This window comes from Sardina pilchardus, chromosome 14 (genome assembly GCF_963854185.1).
Source record: "Sardina pilchardus chromosome 14, fSarPil1.1, whole genome shotgun sequence".
Taxonomy (NCBI): Eukaryota; Metazoa; Chordata; class Actinopteri; order Clupeiformes; family Clupeidae; genus Sardina; species Sardina pilchardus.
The window spans coordinates 28,375,704-28,394,739 of record NC_085007.1 but is presented as its reverse complement, the minus strand read 5'-3'; the positions used below and the strand labels follow the sequence as shown (position 1 = coordinate 28,394,739).

The 19,036-nt window shown below is 44.8% G+C and overlaps 2 protein-coding genes across 2 annotated transcripts; one reads left to right on the top strand and one right to left on the bottom strand.

Moving 5' to 3' along the window:
* Positions 1 to 490: 490 nt before the first annotated feature.
* Positions 491 to 15,234, top strand: LOC134100389 (uncharacterized). The gene is made up of 10 exons (XM_062553564.1): positions 491 to 638; positions 1,593 to 2,667; positions 6,312 to 6,437; positions 7,209 to 7,709; positions 8,003 to 8,194; positions 10,395 to 10,574; positions 10,984 to 11,187; positions 11,703 to 12,002; positions 13,961 to 14,313; positions 14,445 to 15,234. Exons 2-10 carry the CDS (start codon positions 1,608 to 1,610, stop codon positions 15,192 to 15,194), a joined length of 3,666 nt encoding a protein of 1,221 aa, XP_062409548.1. The 5' UTR covers positions 491 to 638; positions 1,593 to 1,607; the 3' UTR covers positions 15,195 to 15,234.
* Positions 15,235 to 17,377: 2,143 nt separating this feature from the next.
* On the bottom strand, positions 17,378 to 18,765 carry inip (ints3 and nabp interacting protein). The gene is made up of 4 exons (XM_062554024.1): positions 18,270 to 18,765; positions 18,032 to 18,128; positions 17,825 to 17,915; positions 17,378 to 17,672 (listed from the first exon to the last, which is right to left on the bottom strand). Exons 1-4 carry the CDS (start codon positions 18,292 to 18,294, stop codon positions 17,571 to 17,573), a joined length of 315 nt encoding a protein of 104 aa, XP_062410008.1. The 5' UTR covers positions 18,295 to 18,765; the 3' UTR covers positions 17,378 to 17,570.
* Positions 18,766 to 19,036: the final 271 nt, after the last annotated feature.

Sequence of the window (19,036 nt, the reverse complement as noted above, 5' to 3'; positions counted from 1 at the left end):
TTTTTCACAGTTGACAACTTCATTTCCTAATGTACATTGTCGTAGTAGCTACCTGAGTATAGGTTTTCCACTGGAAATGAAATAAAAAGTCACTCATGTCCTTTCTGCTTTTCATAGGATGGGCCGTTTTCCCTGTAACATGCTAGCATTTAGCTCATGGATGCTCGCGACAATCGCGACCGATTACGACCGTCGTGAAGCTGAACCTTCTTTTAGGTGTATGGCCGTAAAGTGGTTCGCTTGTGTCACGTGACATGAAAACTTTGAAAGGGTTTTTAGGAATAACAACACATATTGAAAATTGTATTGGTCAGCTGATTGTCAAGTCAAGTTATCCTGCATCGCATGCATTAATGCAATTTCAGGAGAAAAAATTATATAACGAGAAATGTGGTACTGGGGGGTTCAGCTCCATTGCTACCCATTAATTCATCACTTGCTCGCGATCGCCCTCTAGTTGCAGTACCATGCGGAAGTATTTCGCTAGTGGTCCTTCTCCCCTTATTAGACATTCTCTGTCTATATGCACGAAAACATTAGTTTAATGGGGAATAGTCGCACATGAAACCTTCAAAGAACGGATTGTTAACGCTCTGTATGTGAATGGTTAAAACGCTAAGGAATTCTCCTACATTAAGGTATGGACTAATGTCTTATTGTTGATGTCTTTGTTCCAATATGATGGGTTGTCACCAGCCAAATGCACACGTCTTTTCGAGATATCGGCCGCTAGCTGGACATGCTAATGCCTGGTTAATTAATTAACAACATGTCTGAAAACAACGGGTTCTCCCCAAAGCCATCTATATCAAATTAGGGGGGTCCTTCATAGCAGACAAAATATTGAACGTGTTATGTTGTAAATAATGGATTCTAATGTGTTATTTGTTTAGTTAGTTTGTTAAAGTATCGATCATTGTCGCTATAACGACACATTAGCTCATTTTATTATTAGGATAATAATTATTGTCGACCTTTACGACTAAATTTATCTCAATGTGTTTTTTTGTTGTTGTTGTTTTTTAATGCAAGCACTTTACCCCCAAGCGAAGCGCTTGACATCAAACTGTATGCTACACCTTGTTTACATCCAATATTTCTGCACTTGTCTTATCAATAAACCTTGAGGCTTGCAAATAGATTGCATGTCCCGAGCTAAAAAATAATGTCAGCTATTTGTCGATATCTACCCGGCCCGCTGGCTGCTAAAACTTTTTCAGATCCATAGCCAAACTAAAAAAGTCATTGATAGGACTTTGAAACATGACTTCGATGTAACATCGACGTAGCAACTTTGCAAGTTTTTGCTGTTTTTTTTTTTTTTTGTAATTGTAGAACCGTAAGTTATGAAAAGTCTCATAGAATCAAGTGGTTCAAGGTCATATTGATTGGTGATTATAACGAGTAACCATCGTGATCATAAGACCACTATGCATTTTAATAAAGACCTTAACAACATCATTATGCATTTTAATAATGTATTGCTTATTGATACTCTATAAATAGAATGTTGTTATAACATGTGCATTACTGTAAGGAGTAATTCGTGAATCATACTTTATGAACTCTTTGGGTGTGAACTCTTTTACTAGGGGAGGCGGCTCAACATGGAAGACTGTTTACACACCTCATCCGACAACCTGGCCAAGTTGGTCAAGTGGGCGCACAGCCACGGCACCATCTGCACCCTCATCCCCAGCCTCAAGCACCTGCTCACCGAGGGTGCCCATGGCAACCTCACCGCGCTCTGGGGTTGCGGCGCGGGCCACGCCTACCACTGGCCCCTCACGGCCACCTGCAAGACGAGCCAGAAGGAGCGCGTCTGCTACCCGGACAGCCGCAGCATCAACGCGGAGAGCATGATGCAGGGGGGCCCGGGCGGGGCGGGCGCCCAGCGGGAGCGCTTCCTGGAGCGCGGCGCCAAGGGCAAGAGCAACTGCGTGCAGCCGGGCGACTCGTGCGACTTCTCCAACTGCAGCGAGCAGTCGGAGGCGGACGACAACGCCGAGGATTACAACAGCAACCTGTTCGACATCGTCTGCGAGTCGTCGGCCACCGACGAGGACGGGGACTCCGAGCCCCACCACCAGCAGCACGCCATGCTCCGCAAGAGGACTACCCCTGGTGGAGGTGGAGGAGGAGGAGGAGGGGGGGCAGAGGAGCGCTCGGGAGACCCCGTCCTGAAGAAGATCAAGCAGGAGACGGCGGAGGACTACTACACCGTGGCCAACGCCCAGCTGGCGGCCGGCGTGCTCTCCGAGGGCGGCCCCTCGTCCACGGTGGTCTCTCAGTCGCCGCGGCCGAGCTCCCTGACCCGGCCCTCGTCCCACTCCTCCCTCTCCCACAAGCTGTCGTCGGCGGACGGCGACTCCCTGGGCGTCTCCCCCTTGCCCATGGGCAGCGGCTCCTCCCCGCACCCCCAGACACTGCTGCGGCCCATGCGCGCCCCTGGCCACGTCGCCCAGGGCAAAGCGCCCGGGCAGAGCTCGGGCACCCCAGCCGGAGCCTTACCGCTGCCCAGCAAGAGCGAACTGCTGGACAGGATGCCCGGGGACGAGCTGTCCAAGTCGGGCGTGTCGTACGGAGAGCTGGGCGCAGGGATGAACCCAGACCTGGAGCTGATGACGGGCCAGGCCTTAAACGCCGACTCCAGAGCGGAAGCCTCGGGTAAAGTCTTGCACCCGTTTTCCTTCTTTGATTTGATTTGATTTTGTTTTATTCTTTCGATCATACCTCTCTCTTTTCTTCTTTTCCCTTGGCTTTAAATGTGTAATTCTTGATTAGACTGTAATCTGTTTTTTTGTCTGCTTTTATAACTATTCAGTGAATTTCCTCTCTAGCTCTCCAATCTTTAGCTTCAGACTTTTAGTCAGTAAACGTGATTTTTGAAATAGTAAGCTGCAAATAGTTTAGCTACCTGTTTGTAACCTCATTATGAATAGATTTTTGTTTTATTTGTTTTCCTGATATTGTGATCTAAGGTTCTTCCATCTTATTGCTGGTTGAGGCAGTATTTTTACTTTATTTCTCAAAAACGTAACTTTATATAAGCTTAAGAACGGTAGCATTTAATTTAAGCAGCCTTTTCAGTTTGCTTGTGTGGCAACATTTTAGGCCTATGCTAGACCTGTAACTTGTTTTTCAGACTAAAGTATGCCCATTACTGGCAATCCACTTATGTTAATCTCATGCAAATCAAGCAAGGTGATTAGCAAGTCTATTAATTAGGCCTATTTGTTCAAGGACGTTTGGTACACCACTGTCCATAGCAGGGGCCAGCGCAAGGCTGCTCAGCTGTAAAAAACCTGCTCTCTCCGAGAAGAAAATGCAATTTTTTTGCGTGATGTGAATTTCAATGACCCATTTGGCATTATACGATAGAGCTGAATTCGAATCATTTTGCATTCTTAAATGGAACTTGAGTTAATTTTTTTAGAACTGGCTTCTGACTGACTGTGATTGCATGTTGTGGTGGTGGCCCATGTTCCACTGTAGCAGTGTCATGTGGCCTGCCCACGTGCACATCAGCTCCCATATCGCCGTGCCTCCCCTCCTCTCATCCGTGCTGCCGCAGCCTTTGTTCTGATTTATTCATTTAATAACATTTACGGGGCGTCGGCTGCAGTGTCGGCGTGCCGTCAGGACCGTATATTACATTTATCATGCAGTGCACTGCTGAAGACAGGAACCCCCTCCCCCTCCTCCTCCTCCTCCTCCTCCTCCTCCTCGCTCCATCTTCCTCTTCCTCCTCCTCTCCCCATCTTCATCCTCCTCCTCCTCCTCCTCTCCCCATCTTCATCCTCCTCCTCCTCCTCCTCTCCTCTCCCCATCTTCATCCTCCTTCTCCTCTCCCCATCTTCCTCCTCCTCCTCTCCCCATCTTCCTCCTCCTCCTCTCCCTATCTTCCTCTTCCTCCTCCTCCTCCCCGTCCCTGTTTCTTTCCCACTCCTCCATCTTCCTCTCCCACTGACAGGGCTGTCATATTTCACTGCCGACCTCCACCCCAACCCCATCTGTCAGCGGCTGTGGGGAGGGGGGCAGAAGAGGGGCTGAGGGCTGTCAATCATCAGGGCAGTGAGGCAGAACCATAGCCACGCTGTCAAGATCAGTGACACTGACGGAGGGGAAGAGGGGTGTGTGTGTGTGTGTGTGTGTGTGTGTGTGTGTGTGTGAAAGAGGGGGGCTGTCTTCAGGTTTTAATGATGTGAGGAAGCAGTCACCTTCAATTAACTCAGTGACACAAACACAGCCTCTCTCACTCCCTCTAATATCGTCTCTCTCGCTCGTTCACTCGCTCCCGCACACACACACACACACACACACACACTCACTTACTGATATTCTATGTCTCTGTCTCTCTGACACTCTTACACACACACACACACACACACACACACACACACACACACACAGAAACTTGCTGCATAAACACAAGACAACCGCGTTGGTTTGATGTAGCTTATTGGGATTTTGGAAGGGAGACAATTTATTGAGATAGTGTATCACAGACATCTGTGATCTCCTTTTGCTGTCGGACTCACTCATCTAAAATTAATCTTCTCAGGCTGCGTCTACATTGTTGTGGATTCACTTTAATATGGATTTTAGGAGATCTCTGAGAGATGACAATCAGGAAATTGCTTCGGATTAAAGAATCTACTAGGCAAACATCAAAACACTAACAATTGCTATTCCATCAAGTTTGTTTAATTAGCTTACTATATTAGGTTATGACTAAAGTGCTGGTCCACGAAGCTTTATGTTCACCAAGTGCTTCATCACACTATTTTGGGCTTACTGTACAGGCCTCACCAACCTGATCATCATCACCTGTATTACTGGTTCACCTGTCATCAGTGCACGTCAAAATAGCCTTTGCAAACCCAGACCCCACTGGTTTCCCTGGGTTTGGCCGATACTGACCAGTTTAGCCCAAAAAACAGACCTTCTCTTCATAACAGATTGGTTTTGCTTCTGAGATTTGGTGCTTGTAATCATTTTCCTACAGATGTTGTTTATTTTATAGCCAACATCAGTTTAGCTTATGATAAAGCCCTCATCCATTCAAATGTCAACACTGACCTTCTCATTTCCATATGATATAATACAATAATATAATATGATATAGTATCATACAATATAGTATAATATATCCATTAGATTTCAGAGGACCATATTTGATTTAGAATGTTTGTGATTTCTAATGTATTCTAGTGAATTGATGTGAAACAATGTGCATGGCGTTGATCCTAGATCTGTGCTGAAGTTCTGCTGTCCTCATGTGTGACGGCCCATTCTCATGCTCCGCATGTACTGCCCGTGTACTTTAGCCTTTCAGTTGAGAAGGGAACGCTAGAGGCCATTTTTGATCGTCACGGCGACGATCGTAACCTATCACAGTGCAGGTGAGTTCTTCATGTGGTTTTCATTTATTTTTTAACATTCTCTTTGTGTCCGTAGTTAGACTGCTATCTTAAAATTCAATGAATCTTAACTTAGCCAGTTAGTTAGAACAGTGACTAGAAAAAAAGTATGTTGACCAGTTTAGTGACTAGCCTAGTTTAGTTGTTATACTGTTCTGTTTCTGTTGGTTTCAAGGCATGAACAAGTGTATGATCCCCACTTACAGGTCTGCCAGAGACGGAAGAAGATGGAATTTGGAGATTGTGCCATGCTGCCTGTTTATACAATGGTTAGTTTGCCTGTATTTGGTACTTAGTGAAACAGCCTTGTTAAGCTGATTTGTTTTCGTTTATTGTAGCCTCAGGTAGTTTGGTTGACAGATTATATGTATCAGTAGTAGGTGTAACTGTTGTATGTTTATATAGAATTCGAACCTTTTGTCCTGACCTAGATTAATTTCAGAAAATAAAAAGTATAATACCCACCTGATTATGTTATGTTTTTATTTACCTTCCCAGGCAGCGAAAAGTTTTGTCTGGGATTTGTATCTTAGTGATTTGAAAGGTTTATTAAGTGCTTTGCTTTGCTTAAGAGTTATATCACATGCATTAATTGGTTCTAATGAAGTGTTGTATAATAGTATTTCCATGAATTTAAGTGACAATTTAAGTACTTACTTATCATTTCTTACGGCGTTGCCAAAGAGATATCTTTTCTGCAATGGAAAGATGGAAGCTTTTATATTGTATTCCAAATCATCCTCACAACTCTCTAAGTTCTTTGTGTACAAAGACAGCGACCTTAAAAACTGTTGATTTCACTGTTTATTTCACCAAGTCAGTTCATATTAGTGTTAACTTTAGTGAAGTACCAGGCATTCCTCTAAATGTACCCTGTTTTCATTGCAGGCTGTTTGGGTTACTCCACCCAAGCGAGAGGCTCAACAGAGGGGTCCATGTCATTTTTCTATAACTCCACTAACGAGCTGTCTGTCCAAGGCAAACAGCAGCTCGAAGAATTTGTTTCGAGTATAGGTGAGACGCCATCCCACTCACATGTTGAAACCGCTTTATAGCTTCCTTTGAAGGTTCATTTAGGCAGCCAGGTGATAGTAGTTATTTTAAAAAGTTTCATTTTAACACTAAAAGTGAACATGTTGGTGTTCATCCAAACACCATCATCGATTGTTATCAATGCTACAGGAGGTAACTCTGGCGTAAAGTCACGAAGTCACATGAGTGCTTGGATGTAGTCCATGTGTGATTGCCAGAGAAGATGGAGTTCCCAGCATTCATGACATCATGTGACTTCTTTTGAGTGTTAAATGCCAGAGCTACTTCCAGTAGCATTGATTACAAGTGAAGATGACTTCACTTCACTATGTTTCTTCAGATAGATCTTCAGTGTTTGTGTAGTCAAGAATGGAGTTGGTCAGGTGGGCTACAGAGAGTCCAAATCATATCCATGCTTTCCTTACGATGATTAAAATATGGAGAATCTTTTTGAGCAATGTTGCTGGGCAGGATAGGCTCCAAGGTGTTTTGATTGGATACTTACAGCAAGTTGCCCAGTGATGGCTGAAGATCTCCACACAGAAAATGGTTGTCCTGTATAAACAGAAAAGTGCCCGAACAACATGGTTAAAAAATGGTGTCCAACAACATTGCTCAAAAGTCTGTCTCAAAAGTGTCTTAGGTCGCCTGATTTCAGTTTGTGGTTTTACTTTGAGGGCTTTCCTGATTACATCATGTTTCCAGCTCTCGGTGTGGCTCAAATCCCCACTGTACCGTTGTTCTGTCACACAGATCCCGGCACTCTGCACAGCCTCCAGGCGGTCATCGGTAAGATCCTCTCTCTACGTGAGCGAGCGCCGGCCCAGCACTCACAGCGGGTCAAGCGCCCTCGCCGCCGTAGCCTTCACCAACCACAACCACAACCACAACCACAACCACCACCACCACCAAATCTACACCCACACCAGCCCCAGCCCCAGAACAGTGCGCCCTTGCTTGGGCAGATGTGGGAGGAGCGCCCCCTGGAGGTGGTGGGTCAGGGGCGGGCGGGCCACAGCTCTCCGGGGCCTGGTCAGCAGGAGCTGTACACGGGCTGCGGCGTGTACCTGCCCACCGTGCGGCTGGCCGCCATGCACCAGGAGTCCCGGCAGGACTGCATGCGCCTGTTCCACCAGCTGTTCGAGCACTTCTTCAGCGAGGACGACCTGGTCGGGGCCGTGGCCTTTGGGAAGAGGGGCAAAGTGCCCAAGGGCAAGAAGGTTCTGGACCGAAGGATTGTGGACGGAATTATCAGTGAGTAGAACCGAGGTCCACGTTCTGATGATTGTACTGGGGATGACTCAGGATACTAGAGTCTTTCTATGGGGAAAATATGGCTCAGTATGTGATTCAATGAATAGATACATATAATGTGGAATGTAATATGTATACAATACACTATATAATGTGCAATTCTCATAATGGATACATTTCAGTAAAATGTTGTACCTGTATACAGTCTTGCCATTTTTCAGTATGACAACGTACTCACCAAGGTCTCCGTTTCAGTATGACAACATACTGACCAAGTCTCCGTTTCTCTGCAGCGTATGTGCTCCGCTGCTCCTCGCTGGACGGCTGGACGGCAGTGGACTCGTCCAAGCTGAAGAAGGCCTGCATCAACAAGTGCAGGATGAGGATGAGCCAGCGCAGGAGGCTGGGACAGATGACCTTCTTTAACCCTGAGGACTATATGATGGGGACCTCAGACCTGCAGCCCTCAGTCGACGACGACTTTTAAACTGTGTGTGTGTGTGTGTGTGTGTGTGTGTGTGTGTGTGTGTGTGTGTGTGTGGGGGGGGGGGGGGGGGGGACTCCTGACCATAACTTAAAGCAACACAATGCAGTTCTTTTACCTCAAAAATAATGGCTTCCAGCTGGTTTGTATGAGACCCATCTGTATACTCGTTTGATGTGCGCCCTGTAAGCCTGGCAAGCCTGGTATTTTCACTATGTTGAACGTGACCCCTTTAGCCAACTCTCTGTGAACTGGGTACCCCCTAGCACTAAATGGGTAGCCTGGAGACCAGACTCTCTTCTTCGCAGAAGCAGGCTACTAAATGGGTACCCAGTGCTTTGAAAATTGACTAAAAGGGGAATCCCTACATTGTGTTACTTTGATAACCATATTTTAATAAGAGGGAGCACCAAATAAGCGAAAGGGTTGTGGGAAATGTAAACAAATTGTAAGATACCCTTGCCACAAAACTGACCAATAGAAGATAGTGTGCCCTGTTTGTTATGGCAAAACAGAACTGTAATCTGAAACCAGGAGATTTAATGGAAATTCAACAGTGTGGCATCTATGTACACTAATTGTAGGACATGCTAAGATCTCTTGTGCGCCGGTTAGATTGTTGTTTTAATATGGTTAAATGCAGAGTAGTATTTATTTTCATATGAATGTATATAAAAAACTAGTGTCATTGCTGTTCATTTCCATGACTAATGTAGAACTAAGGTGTTTATTGTCTGTCAGTTTTATCATTCTGTGTATTTAATGTGAGAAGTAAAAAGGGAAATATAAATGACTCTCTCAATTCTTCAAGACACTCACAGATCAACCATAATGGCTGTCAGCGACATTTCAAATCTTTAACTCTGCTAAACATTTCTTGAAGAATAAACTGTCACTGCATTTAAGATTGTTTTGATCATTTAATTTCATGTAAATTTTGATTGTATGGTGGACGAAAACAGCCGGGTTTAATCTTCTGTATTTGAACGTGCAACAAATGACATGATGCAAGCCATTGACTGGCGTTGATACGGAAATAGAGAATTGAATACATATGGTGACAAGTAAATTCTGCTTACAATTATTCACGGTTACTTTTTGATACACCTCTAGGTAGGCGTTGATCAGAATTGTCTTAAACATGTAGTTCAGGCTACACAGTGCATTTTTCAAAACATTTCTCTCAAACGCACACATACAGAACATGCTAGTTGAAGAGTAATTACGTAATAACCAAGCCCAGCTGTGCAGTTGGAGAGAGGGACAGGAGAGAGAGGAACATAGTCTCCGTAGTTGCAGGTTAGCAGGTGGGTCTAAGTCTCTCTTGGATCTAATTACCTTGTCTTTTTATTTAATATTATTTTGGACCTGACCAACTTTTCTTTGCCATCATCTTGCATTTTAGATGCCATGTTTTTTTGGGAACTATTTTAGATTTTTGTAGTTTTAGCAGTGTTACATAGAACAGTTAGTTAATATGCTTATACTAGGTGTAGTCAAGTCAAATTGCATTTTAGATGGCATGTTTTTTTGGGGGAAAATATTTTAGATTTTTGTAGTGACAATTGATTTTGTAGTTGTAGCAGTGTTGCGTAGAACAGTTAATATGCTAATATTAGGTGTAGTCAAGTCCAATTGCATTCTGACTTATTCTGAATTTGTAAAATACAATTTGTTATTAAAATGTATATATAAAAAATCTTTGTTTGTACTGACATGTAATAAAGCATGCATGTATTTTAAACTATCAGAGATATGTATCTGCTCCTCACTTTAGAAAAAAAAAGAGAACAAAATTCAATCTGGATCTTCTGAGCTGAGGCAGCTTTGGAGATGCTCTTTGGAATTGGAGGTTTTCTTACTTCACTTAAATGAGGCCCTGTCCCATCCAGATTATGTTATAATCTACCAAATGGCCAGATGGGCTCCAAACCACTGTTATTACACTGCCCATTCGCTTTGAGGTTGCAGTTGCATATCCATAAAGGAATTAAATTTGTGGTTTGCGTTTTCCCCCCCTTTCCTTTTTAATGCATTTCCATTGGTTTTCCTCTTTTTATTGTACAGTTCTAGTTCATTTCTCCATTATCTTCTCTATGTATCTGCCATTCTATGCAGCGTTTCTGTGCTACCTTTCAAAATGCTGAACGCAAAGCCCCAAGGCGTGTGGTAACGTGTGGCGTGTCTCCTCTTGTGTGCAGTGTCTCCGGCGCTGTTTGAGATCGAGCGTCTGAAGGCGCTGCTGCAGGCGGAGAAGAGCAAGAGCGAGATGATGGGCGAGACCATCAGCAGCCTGAAGCAGGACAAGGAGCTGCTGCAGCAGGAGCTCACCAAGAAGGCCGAGCTCATCTGCGACTTCCTGCAGGACCAGCTCAGGCCAGGTGAGCACTTCCTGTGGAGCCTAGCGAAACAAGAGGCATTACAGAGGCTGTGCAGTGTGTGTGTGTGTGTGTGTGTCTGTCTGTCTGTCTGTCTGTCTGTCTGTCTGTCTGTCTGTCTGTCTGTCTGTCTGTCTGTCTGTGTCTGTGTCTGTAGGGTTGAACTGTGTGTGTGTGTGTGCAGGGTTGAACTGTGTGTGTGTGTGTGTGTGCGTGTGTTTGCAGGGTTGGTCTGTGTGTGTGTGTGTGTGTGTGTGTGTGTGTGTGTGTGTGTGTGTGTGTGTGTTTTAGCCTGTATATTTTTGTTTGTTTGTTTGGGGTTATGTTGACAGACTGGTGTGCACTTTGGGCTGTGTCATTCATTTCTGTAAGAAGTGTTGTATGTTCATATTGTGTTCTTCACGTGTTACAGAAAAAAGGAGGCCTCATTCGTCCAATCAGATGGAACCAGGAAGCTCTCATCAGCTAATCAACAACTACGCTGAGGAGGGGGGCGGGCAGTTTGAGTCTGCTGCCCTGTTCGACTCCTTCGAGGAAGTGGAGCTTCACCCCCTGGACAGACAGAGGATCAAGATCTCCAAGAGATGTCGAGAGGGGGAGAACACTCGAGTCCGCAGTAAGTTCTCTACTGTCCAGCTCCACCATAGATATCTGTGCAGCTCCACCATAGATATCTCTACAGCCTACTGTCCAGCTCCACCATAGATATCTGTTCACTACTGTCCAGCTCCACCATAGATATCTGTTCACTACTGTGCAGCTCCACCATAGATATCTGTACAGCCTACTGTACAGCTCCACCATCGATATCTCTTCATCTGTTGAGTGGCACCACTCAGCCAGACTGGTCATCTATTAACATGGCAGTTAAATCTTTATTCTTTATTGATGTAACAGATGTAAATGTAAATCAATCTAGTTATCTCTGCTGGTGTATGTTTTCTCCTCAAAAAGTGGCAGTTTCCATAAAAAGCACCATGTGTTTTTTTTCCGACAAGGAGAGATTGTAATTTACTACAACTGTGATGGAAGGTGTGTGTGTGTGTGTGTGTGTGTGTGTGTGTGTGTGTGTGTGTGTGTGTGATAGAGAGAGAGGTTCTAATGCTGGTGATGTATTGTGTCTGTCCGCAGTGAAGAACGTGGTGGGAGTGATTGCGCGGTACATGGCCGCCCTGCAGGAGTTCCGCCGCAGCGTCTCCATGAAAGTGGCCTTCGACCGCATCGGCGTGGACCGCAACACCATCTCGCGCACGGCGGCCATCGCCGAGCTCAGCCTGGCCGCGCCCGAAGTCTTCCACGCGCTGCCCCCCTGGGACGAGAAGGAGGAGACGCTCGCCCACTACGCCGTCCGCTGCCGGCAGGCCATGGACGACAACATCAAAGCCAAGATCAAAACCATGAAGGCCAAGGGGGAGCTCCTGCCCATCGTCAGCAGATGAGAGCCCTGTGGAGTCCACACAGAGATGCTCTAAAGCACCTTTTTCACACAGCAGCCATTTTGGACGTGACATATATGGCAGGCCCAGGTGTTACTGTTGACATTAATCAAGGTTCTGATTCTGATACACTTAAATTGACTACGTGGACGTGTTTAGTAACACGTGTGCTTTCCCTACTGTTTCATGTCAAAATGGCTGCTGTAAAAAAAGGCCTATTGGGAGAGATGGGCTTGGACCCCACTGGGAGATTGGAATGTGTTTTGTTTCAATGGACACCTGATGGGACACATGTTCCCCAAGCAAAAGCTAGTTAGCTGTTATGCTTTTACGCCTGAAGATTGGAATCTCTAGAACATCTCTGCTTCAGATCAATCCAACCCCCCTGCACAAAATCACAAGCAATTCACTCCCAATTATGGCTGTGACTAGCCTGGCTAACGCCTACCACTTCTCAAATGAGACGTGGTCTGGCAACCAGACGTTCATTTTCTCGTATTTGAAAAAATGCCCAGATCCGTTCATTGGGCGCCACGGATGTCTATCAAATGCGCATAGCTCACCCAACTCGTTCGTATGAAACGCTAAGGGCTGCCATTGACATCAGTGTAAATCCTTTGGCGTCGAATGTAGACGCAAGAAGGCAACGGAAACTTCTCGGATGTTCTGTGATTGGTTCGCCAACATCAGGCGAACATTTGGGCGTTAGTTTCCAGACTGGCTTAGCAGCGGGATTGAAATCACCGCGCAAGGCAGTATGGGAAAACCCAGGCTAGGCTGTGACTGGGGGGAGGGGGGGTAATCCGATTTTTGTTCTCTCTTTTGGCCTTCTGTTCTAATCACCTCATTCCCAGTTTTTCCTAGTTCTTGTCCATCACTGATAAGCTAGAACATTCGTAGAACATAGACAGAACGTTCATGTGTCAGAACATACTCATATCATTTGAATGATAGTTGTGTCCACTCATGGTTGATTTGGACATTAGCTGGATTGCAGTTTCCCTTTCCGCTCCATTGTCAGTAGTCCCCCTCCCCCGCTTTTCAGTTGTTAAGAAAATAACAACAAAAAAGTTTTGATTTGCTTTGTTTTGTTTTGGGGGGGGGGGTTCAAAGAAAACTGCATGCTCACTTTCATGCGGATGATACTGTGTGGTGTCTTTTGTCTGTTAACCCCTGTTCCCTATCAATTCATATCTTAAATTATGTGTCATTTTAGTATGTTTGCCAAGGCACCATGTAAGCTAATCTGTTTCTGATCAAGAAACTACTACTCTGTACCTGCTTATGATGTCAATTTAAAAATCCATAATATGCTGAAACATACAGTATTTTGTTGATTTCTGTGGAATAATAGCACTTGAAAGTTCTCTTCTCTATCTGAGGTCCATGTGAGGACATTTCTGTGATTTGATATGTGTGTGGTGGTGATTTGCATCAGTAAATCTCAGAATCAATTCAATTAAAAAATAAAAAAAATGTCACTAATAAAACATTTATTTGAAAACCATGCCTATGTTTTCATAACCTGTCTCTGTGTTGTCATACATATCTGCCTTCACATAATCATTTTCAAATGGCAAAGCCGATTATGTCTCAAGTCATTTTGTTTTAAAAGCAAAATAAGACAGCTAGACTACAATGAGGTAGACAAATATGAATCTGAAATTTGAATAGTGTCGTGCAACTCTGTCAGAAACCTAGTTACCATCAACCTCAACCAGGTCAGTCGGTGGCTTTCATTACAACTGATTGTAATGTCAGATACAAATTGTCATAGAAAATACTTCATGCCACCCCAACGTCCAGACACAATTAAAGCCTTTGACCTTTTTCTTCTATAGTAAGTACGTACCTGTTCCTTAACACCACTACAAAGGGGAGTTGTCCTTTAGTCATTCCTGAATTCATCACAATGGAGGAAAAAAAGCATGTTCTTGCTTTTTTGTTTTGCAGAGATGGAGGACCATAGCGAGGCCTACCGCGAGATGGAGGAGCGTAACGAGGCCTACCGCGAGATGGAGGAGCGTAACGAGGCCTACCGCGAGCAGAACGAGAAGACCATCCGCAGCACCCAGACGGCCATCCGCAACTTCCGCGACTTCCTCATCGCCAAGTACCCGGCCGAGATCCGCGAGATCTACGCCATCCCGCCGCAGGAGCTGGACGCCTACCTGGCCTCGTTCTTCGTGGACGCGCGCCAGAAGGACGGCTCCGAGTACGAGCCCAACAGCCTGGCCAACTACCAGTGTGGCCTGGAGCGCTACCTGAAGGAGCAACGCTACCACTACAGCATCACCCGCGACAAGGTGATTTAGATTCCTTTGTGTTTTATTCAGTTTGAGTGTCGTACTTTGAGGGCAAAGTTAACCGGAGTCAAATTTCTTGTTTGTGTACGCAAACCTGGCCAATAAAGCTGATTCTGATTCTGATTCTGAAGGAGTTCCGCCGCTCGCAGGAAGCCCTGAAGCAGAAGCAGCTGGAGCTCAAGTTCAAGGGCAAGGGCAACAAGCCGCACAAGTCCATGAAGCTGACCGTGGCGGACGAGCTGCTGCTCCGCAAGAGGGGTCTCCTGAGCCGCTACAACCCCGAGGGGCTGCTCAACCTGGTGTGGCTCAACAACACCAAGGCGTTCGGCCACTGCACGGGCTTCCACAGCTCCACGCTCAAGTGGGGCGACATCCGGCTCGTCGCCTCCGAGTCGGGCCCGGAGTGCCTGGAGTGGACCTACCAGGACCCGAGCGACGCCAACGCCAAGACGCGACGCTCGGGCACGGAGTGCCGCATCTACGCCACGCCGCAGAGCGGCCACACGTGCCCCGTGCAGGACTACAAGGAGTACGCGCAGCGCCGGCCGCAGGCCATGTTCTACGAGGACGCGCCCTTCTACCTGTCCATCAAGCCCGTGGTCAACCTGGCGGCGCTGCACTGGTTCAACTGCCAGGCGCTGGGCAAGAACAAGCTGGCCAAGATGGTGAAGACCATGTGCGAGAAGGGCAACATCCCCGGCCGCCGCACCAACTTCAGCGTCTACCAGAGCTGCAGCTCGCTGTCCGAGGCGCAGAGCAATCAGCTGGTGCTCATCTGCAACAACCTCAGCCAGCAGGCCGGCCAGTCCATGAGCGGCCACTCAGGAGGGCCCACTAACTTCGTCATCGCCGGGTCCTTTGACCCTGCTGACGCCATGTAGTCCCAGACTGACCAGTGGTCAGAAAATATAACCCCCCCCCCCCCCCACACCCCCACCCCCCCCCCCCCCCCCCCGTCAGAAAAAGTTAGGATGTTGCGTAAAATGCAAATACAAAACAGAATACACAACCACAAAATCAAGCAAACCCATATTTAGCTGCAAGGAGGACATGTTGAAGATGTGTTGCTGCCATTACATACAAAATTACTGTATATTTCCCATGAAATAGTCGAATTTATATTTTCAACACTTGCTATGTTGTCCTTTTTGCAGCTAAATATGAGTTTACTTAATTTGTAGATTATCACATTCTGTTATATATTAGCTTTTTCCGCAATGTCCCAAATTCTTTGATTTGGGGTTGTACTGTGATTAAAGAGAGAAAGCTGAATACCTTAGTTTAGCCTTGATCATCTTCCATATTCATCTAAGTGTCCAATTACAATGTTATGCTCCGTTGACATATACTGTATTTTATACCGAGAGGCGTAGAGCACTGTTCTTATCCGTCATGCTGTCAAATTCAGGGAACTAATTCCTCGCTGTCTTCAAATGGTCACTTTTGTGTCTGCACTCTAAAGTCTAGTATCTGCCCACAGTTATGGCTCCGTAAATAATAGACTGACTAGACAGGAGTCATAGGTTGTGTCCAGAAGTATGGAATGGACCTCAGTAGCACCATTCTTGCTAGTAACGTCGTTGTCAGAGTCCTTGTCATTCTACCACAGTACAAGGGAGAACGTTTAACTTTCGTACAGCCTTACCTGACGCCTCACGTTCTAGGCTTTAGGACGTCTCCATACTCTACTCCAGCCAATCCAACCCTTCATTGCGGAGCTCAGGAGGGAGTGGTGTAATCATTCTGGCTGTTCAGCTCAAAGATCAATAACTGCTCAAAAAATCAAGAATTTCGGGCTGATCCTTCAGGTCCCCCCATGTTGTTGTTGCATTCCGCATATTTGAAAGAATCCTACCTGGGTGCTAATTGTAGTGACAATGCAGAATGCAGTAAGTAGACCAATGTGGTCCAGTCGTATATTTGTCTTTGTGTGTGTTATGTGTTCTATGTTTTTCTATTTACTGAAACAGCACTGTTATAAATACTATACTTTGCCTTTTGCCCAATTTCTTAAGTGCATTTATATCAAGAGTGATTTACTGACAAGACTGCTTGCAGACACTATTTAACAATGTACATTATTACTACAAAGTATTATAAACAAATTAGTACATGTGTGTAACTATAGCAGATATGGATGTCCAGATTCTAAGACGATATGCCTGACTCTCTCTTTGCCATGACAGCACTGTTCTAAAATGTGTTATGGAACTGCAATGTAGAATATAAAAATCCATCTGTGGCAGGACATTGCATTTCTTCTCTCTTTTTTTCTATTTGATCTGTTTGATCAGTGACTGTGTGCTTGCTGGCAGCTATCTAACTACTAAACATATGTGACCTGATCTGACAATGAGTCACAGATACCCAAAACTCTACATTGCGATTTTAGTATCAATGGGCACAGGGCAGCATGAGCTTTAATATCCTGTTTAAAGTCATGATCATGAATTGTTGTCAAGATGCGGCACCTTTCATTATGCCTCCGGCCATCTTTTTTCCAATTGAGAAACTGAGAAAATCACGTTTGAAGTTGCAGGTTACAGGCAGGTAGGATTTACCACCTGGAATAATACTTTTTGTAACATTACATTCTTGTCTTGACTGTGAAATGTAGGGAAATTAATTTTGAATGACTCATCTTTCATAAAACATTAGAAGGGTCACATATACTGATTTCATTGGTGATTTTAAAGTCTAGTTTGAGACTTGCACTCTTGATATGAGCAAGTGTTTTAAGATTGAACATTAGTCTGGGGAGTCTGCGCTTTATTTCCACTGCACAAGAGGCGTGATCAAGGGGCATAGCTCAAATGACTCTGTACGCTTGGATAGTCCTTCAACCAATCAGACCAACAATCCGATGCGTCTTTTGGATACGCTAGTTTGTGATTGGTTGTGGACACCAAGCAGGGGACATAGATGCAGGTTTCCAGCCTGAGCTGCCAGGTGAAATCCAAATTCGCTGGCAGGTCAGGCAGGGTTCACCCAGCCTAAGAAATCCCCTATCTACAGCACAAAGAATCCAACACCTTTGTTTGAAAGCACTGCAACAACCACTGTGTCTAAGTTTGCGTGTATTTGTACACATTTTATTTAAAAATATAAAATACAAAAAAGCGAATTTAACATCAACACAATAATTAGCCAGTTTGTGTAGCTTTCTTGACCCTCATTTACTTTTAGGCTGAAAGCCAAAAGCTCATTATTCCAACTCAACTGAGCCAGTCCATGTGTGCTTGTCAATAAAACTCCCCTTACTCAGGCGCAGGATCCAGCCGAGGCAAAACGGGAAGTATGAGGTTTCCGAAGGATGAGTCTTGGGTGATGAAGAAACCAGAGGAGTGAGTATGGGCATGCTGCAAGACAAAATGACAACAAACACACACAACATGTATCATTAGTATTAGGCTATTATGTACAACAAACACACACTACATGTATCATTATGGTAATGTGTTCCAATGAGTCAGGCATCCTCCATCCACATGATGAGATAACATAGGCGTACCTGCAAAGCTGCTTTCTGTTGGGCAGCGATGTGCTGCTGTTCCGCATGGTCTCTCACCACATTATTCACTGCTGGTCTTGCTAGAGGAATGCTGTTAGCAAAGTAAAGATGGTCAAGTCACTTGCCTTTATCCTGGTGTTTTTGTAGGCTATGTGCCAAACACAGAATTCTAGAGCCTGATGTAACGCCACAATTTGATTACATTACCTTGCTCCTGGGTTCATGGTTTGGCTTTGAATCAATCGCCTCTTCTCTTTTTCAAGATCAGCTAAAATGGCAGCTCTACTGTTCTTATTTTGAAATCCTATGACATGGATAAGTACAATTAAGTTGGATGACACTGAAAATTAGTTCATTATCCCATCACATCAACAGATCTTAATGTTCAGACTGTATCAAATGTATTCACATGCATCTGATAACTACAATCCAAGCAATAGGCTACCTTGTCCGGGTGGATTCGCAGCCATGGCAGCAGACCTGTGAGATCAAAGATTTCCCTATGGACTTCCACACGTCGACGCCACCGGTAGAAATGTATGCACCACGGATACAAATTCACTTCTAGTATACTTGCTTACTACACTGTCTAGAAAACGCCGAATTGCGCACCTAAACGTTTAAATAGCTCCAGTGATAGTCCTATAACAAACTTCCCAGTAACCAAACGCTAAGCAACCAAGCTCCCTCTGAACAGTCAGAGAAGCTATTTCCCGACTGATTTGATGGATTTAACAGAATGTGTGAATTGTGAAGGAGGACTGTTTAGAGGTCTGGCCTCACAATATATGAAATGATCGACATTACCAAAAGGTGGTTGCTAATCTGCGAAAAAAGTACACAAACGTTGATTTCAACCATTCAACAGTACCGATTGTGATTTGCGCTGCTTGCGCACATAGTATACGTCATAAATCTGCGCCAACTATTACCGTAATTCTGAGATGATTTTGTACTAAGAATTTGATCTCATAACGCGACTGTTGTATTGTATTGTTTTATTCAAGCATCGTTGTCATACATACGGTATTATGGTAATGTATTGTTGGTTGTTTTGGTTTTGATTTATCGATGTACCTTGTAGGAAATATCCATTTCAAAAGGGCAATATCCACCTCACCTTACTTTGCAGTTAATTCAAACAGATATGACATACGATTTCTTTACCACTTAAATTATAGTATATCGTGACTCTTTGTTAGTTTAAGTATT

Coding starts and splice junctions, on each gene's coding strand:
- LOC134100389 (XM_062553564.1), top strand. CDS start 1,608: ATGGAAGACTGTTTACACACCTCATCCGACAACCTGGCCAAGTTGGTC. Junction 11,188..11,702: donor GGAGAACACTCGAGTCCGCA/GTAAGTTCTCTA, acceptor GTCTGTCCGCAG/TGAAGAACGTGGTGGGAGTG. Junction 12,003..13,960: donor GGAGCTCCTGCCCATCGTCA/GCAGATGAGAGC, acceptor TTTGTTTTGCAG/AGATGGAGGACCATAGCGAG.
- inip (XM_062554024.1), bottom strand. CDS start 18,294: ATGGCTGCGAATCCACCCGGACAAG. Junction 17,916..18,031: donor ACCATGAACCCAGGAGCAAG/GTAATGTAATCA, acceptor CTTTGCTAACAG/CATTCCTCTAGCAAGACCAG. Junction 17,673..17,824: donor AACAGAAAGCAGCTTTGCAG/GTACGCCTATGT, acceptor TTTGTCTTGCAG/CATGCCCATACTCACTCCTC.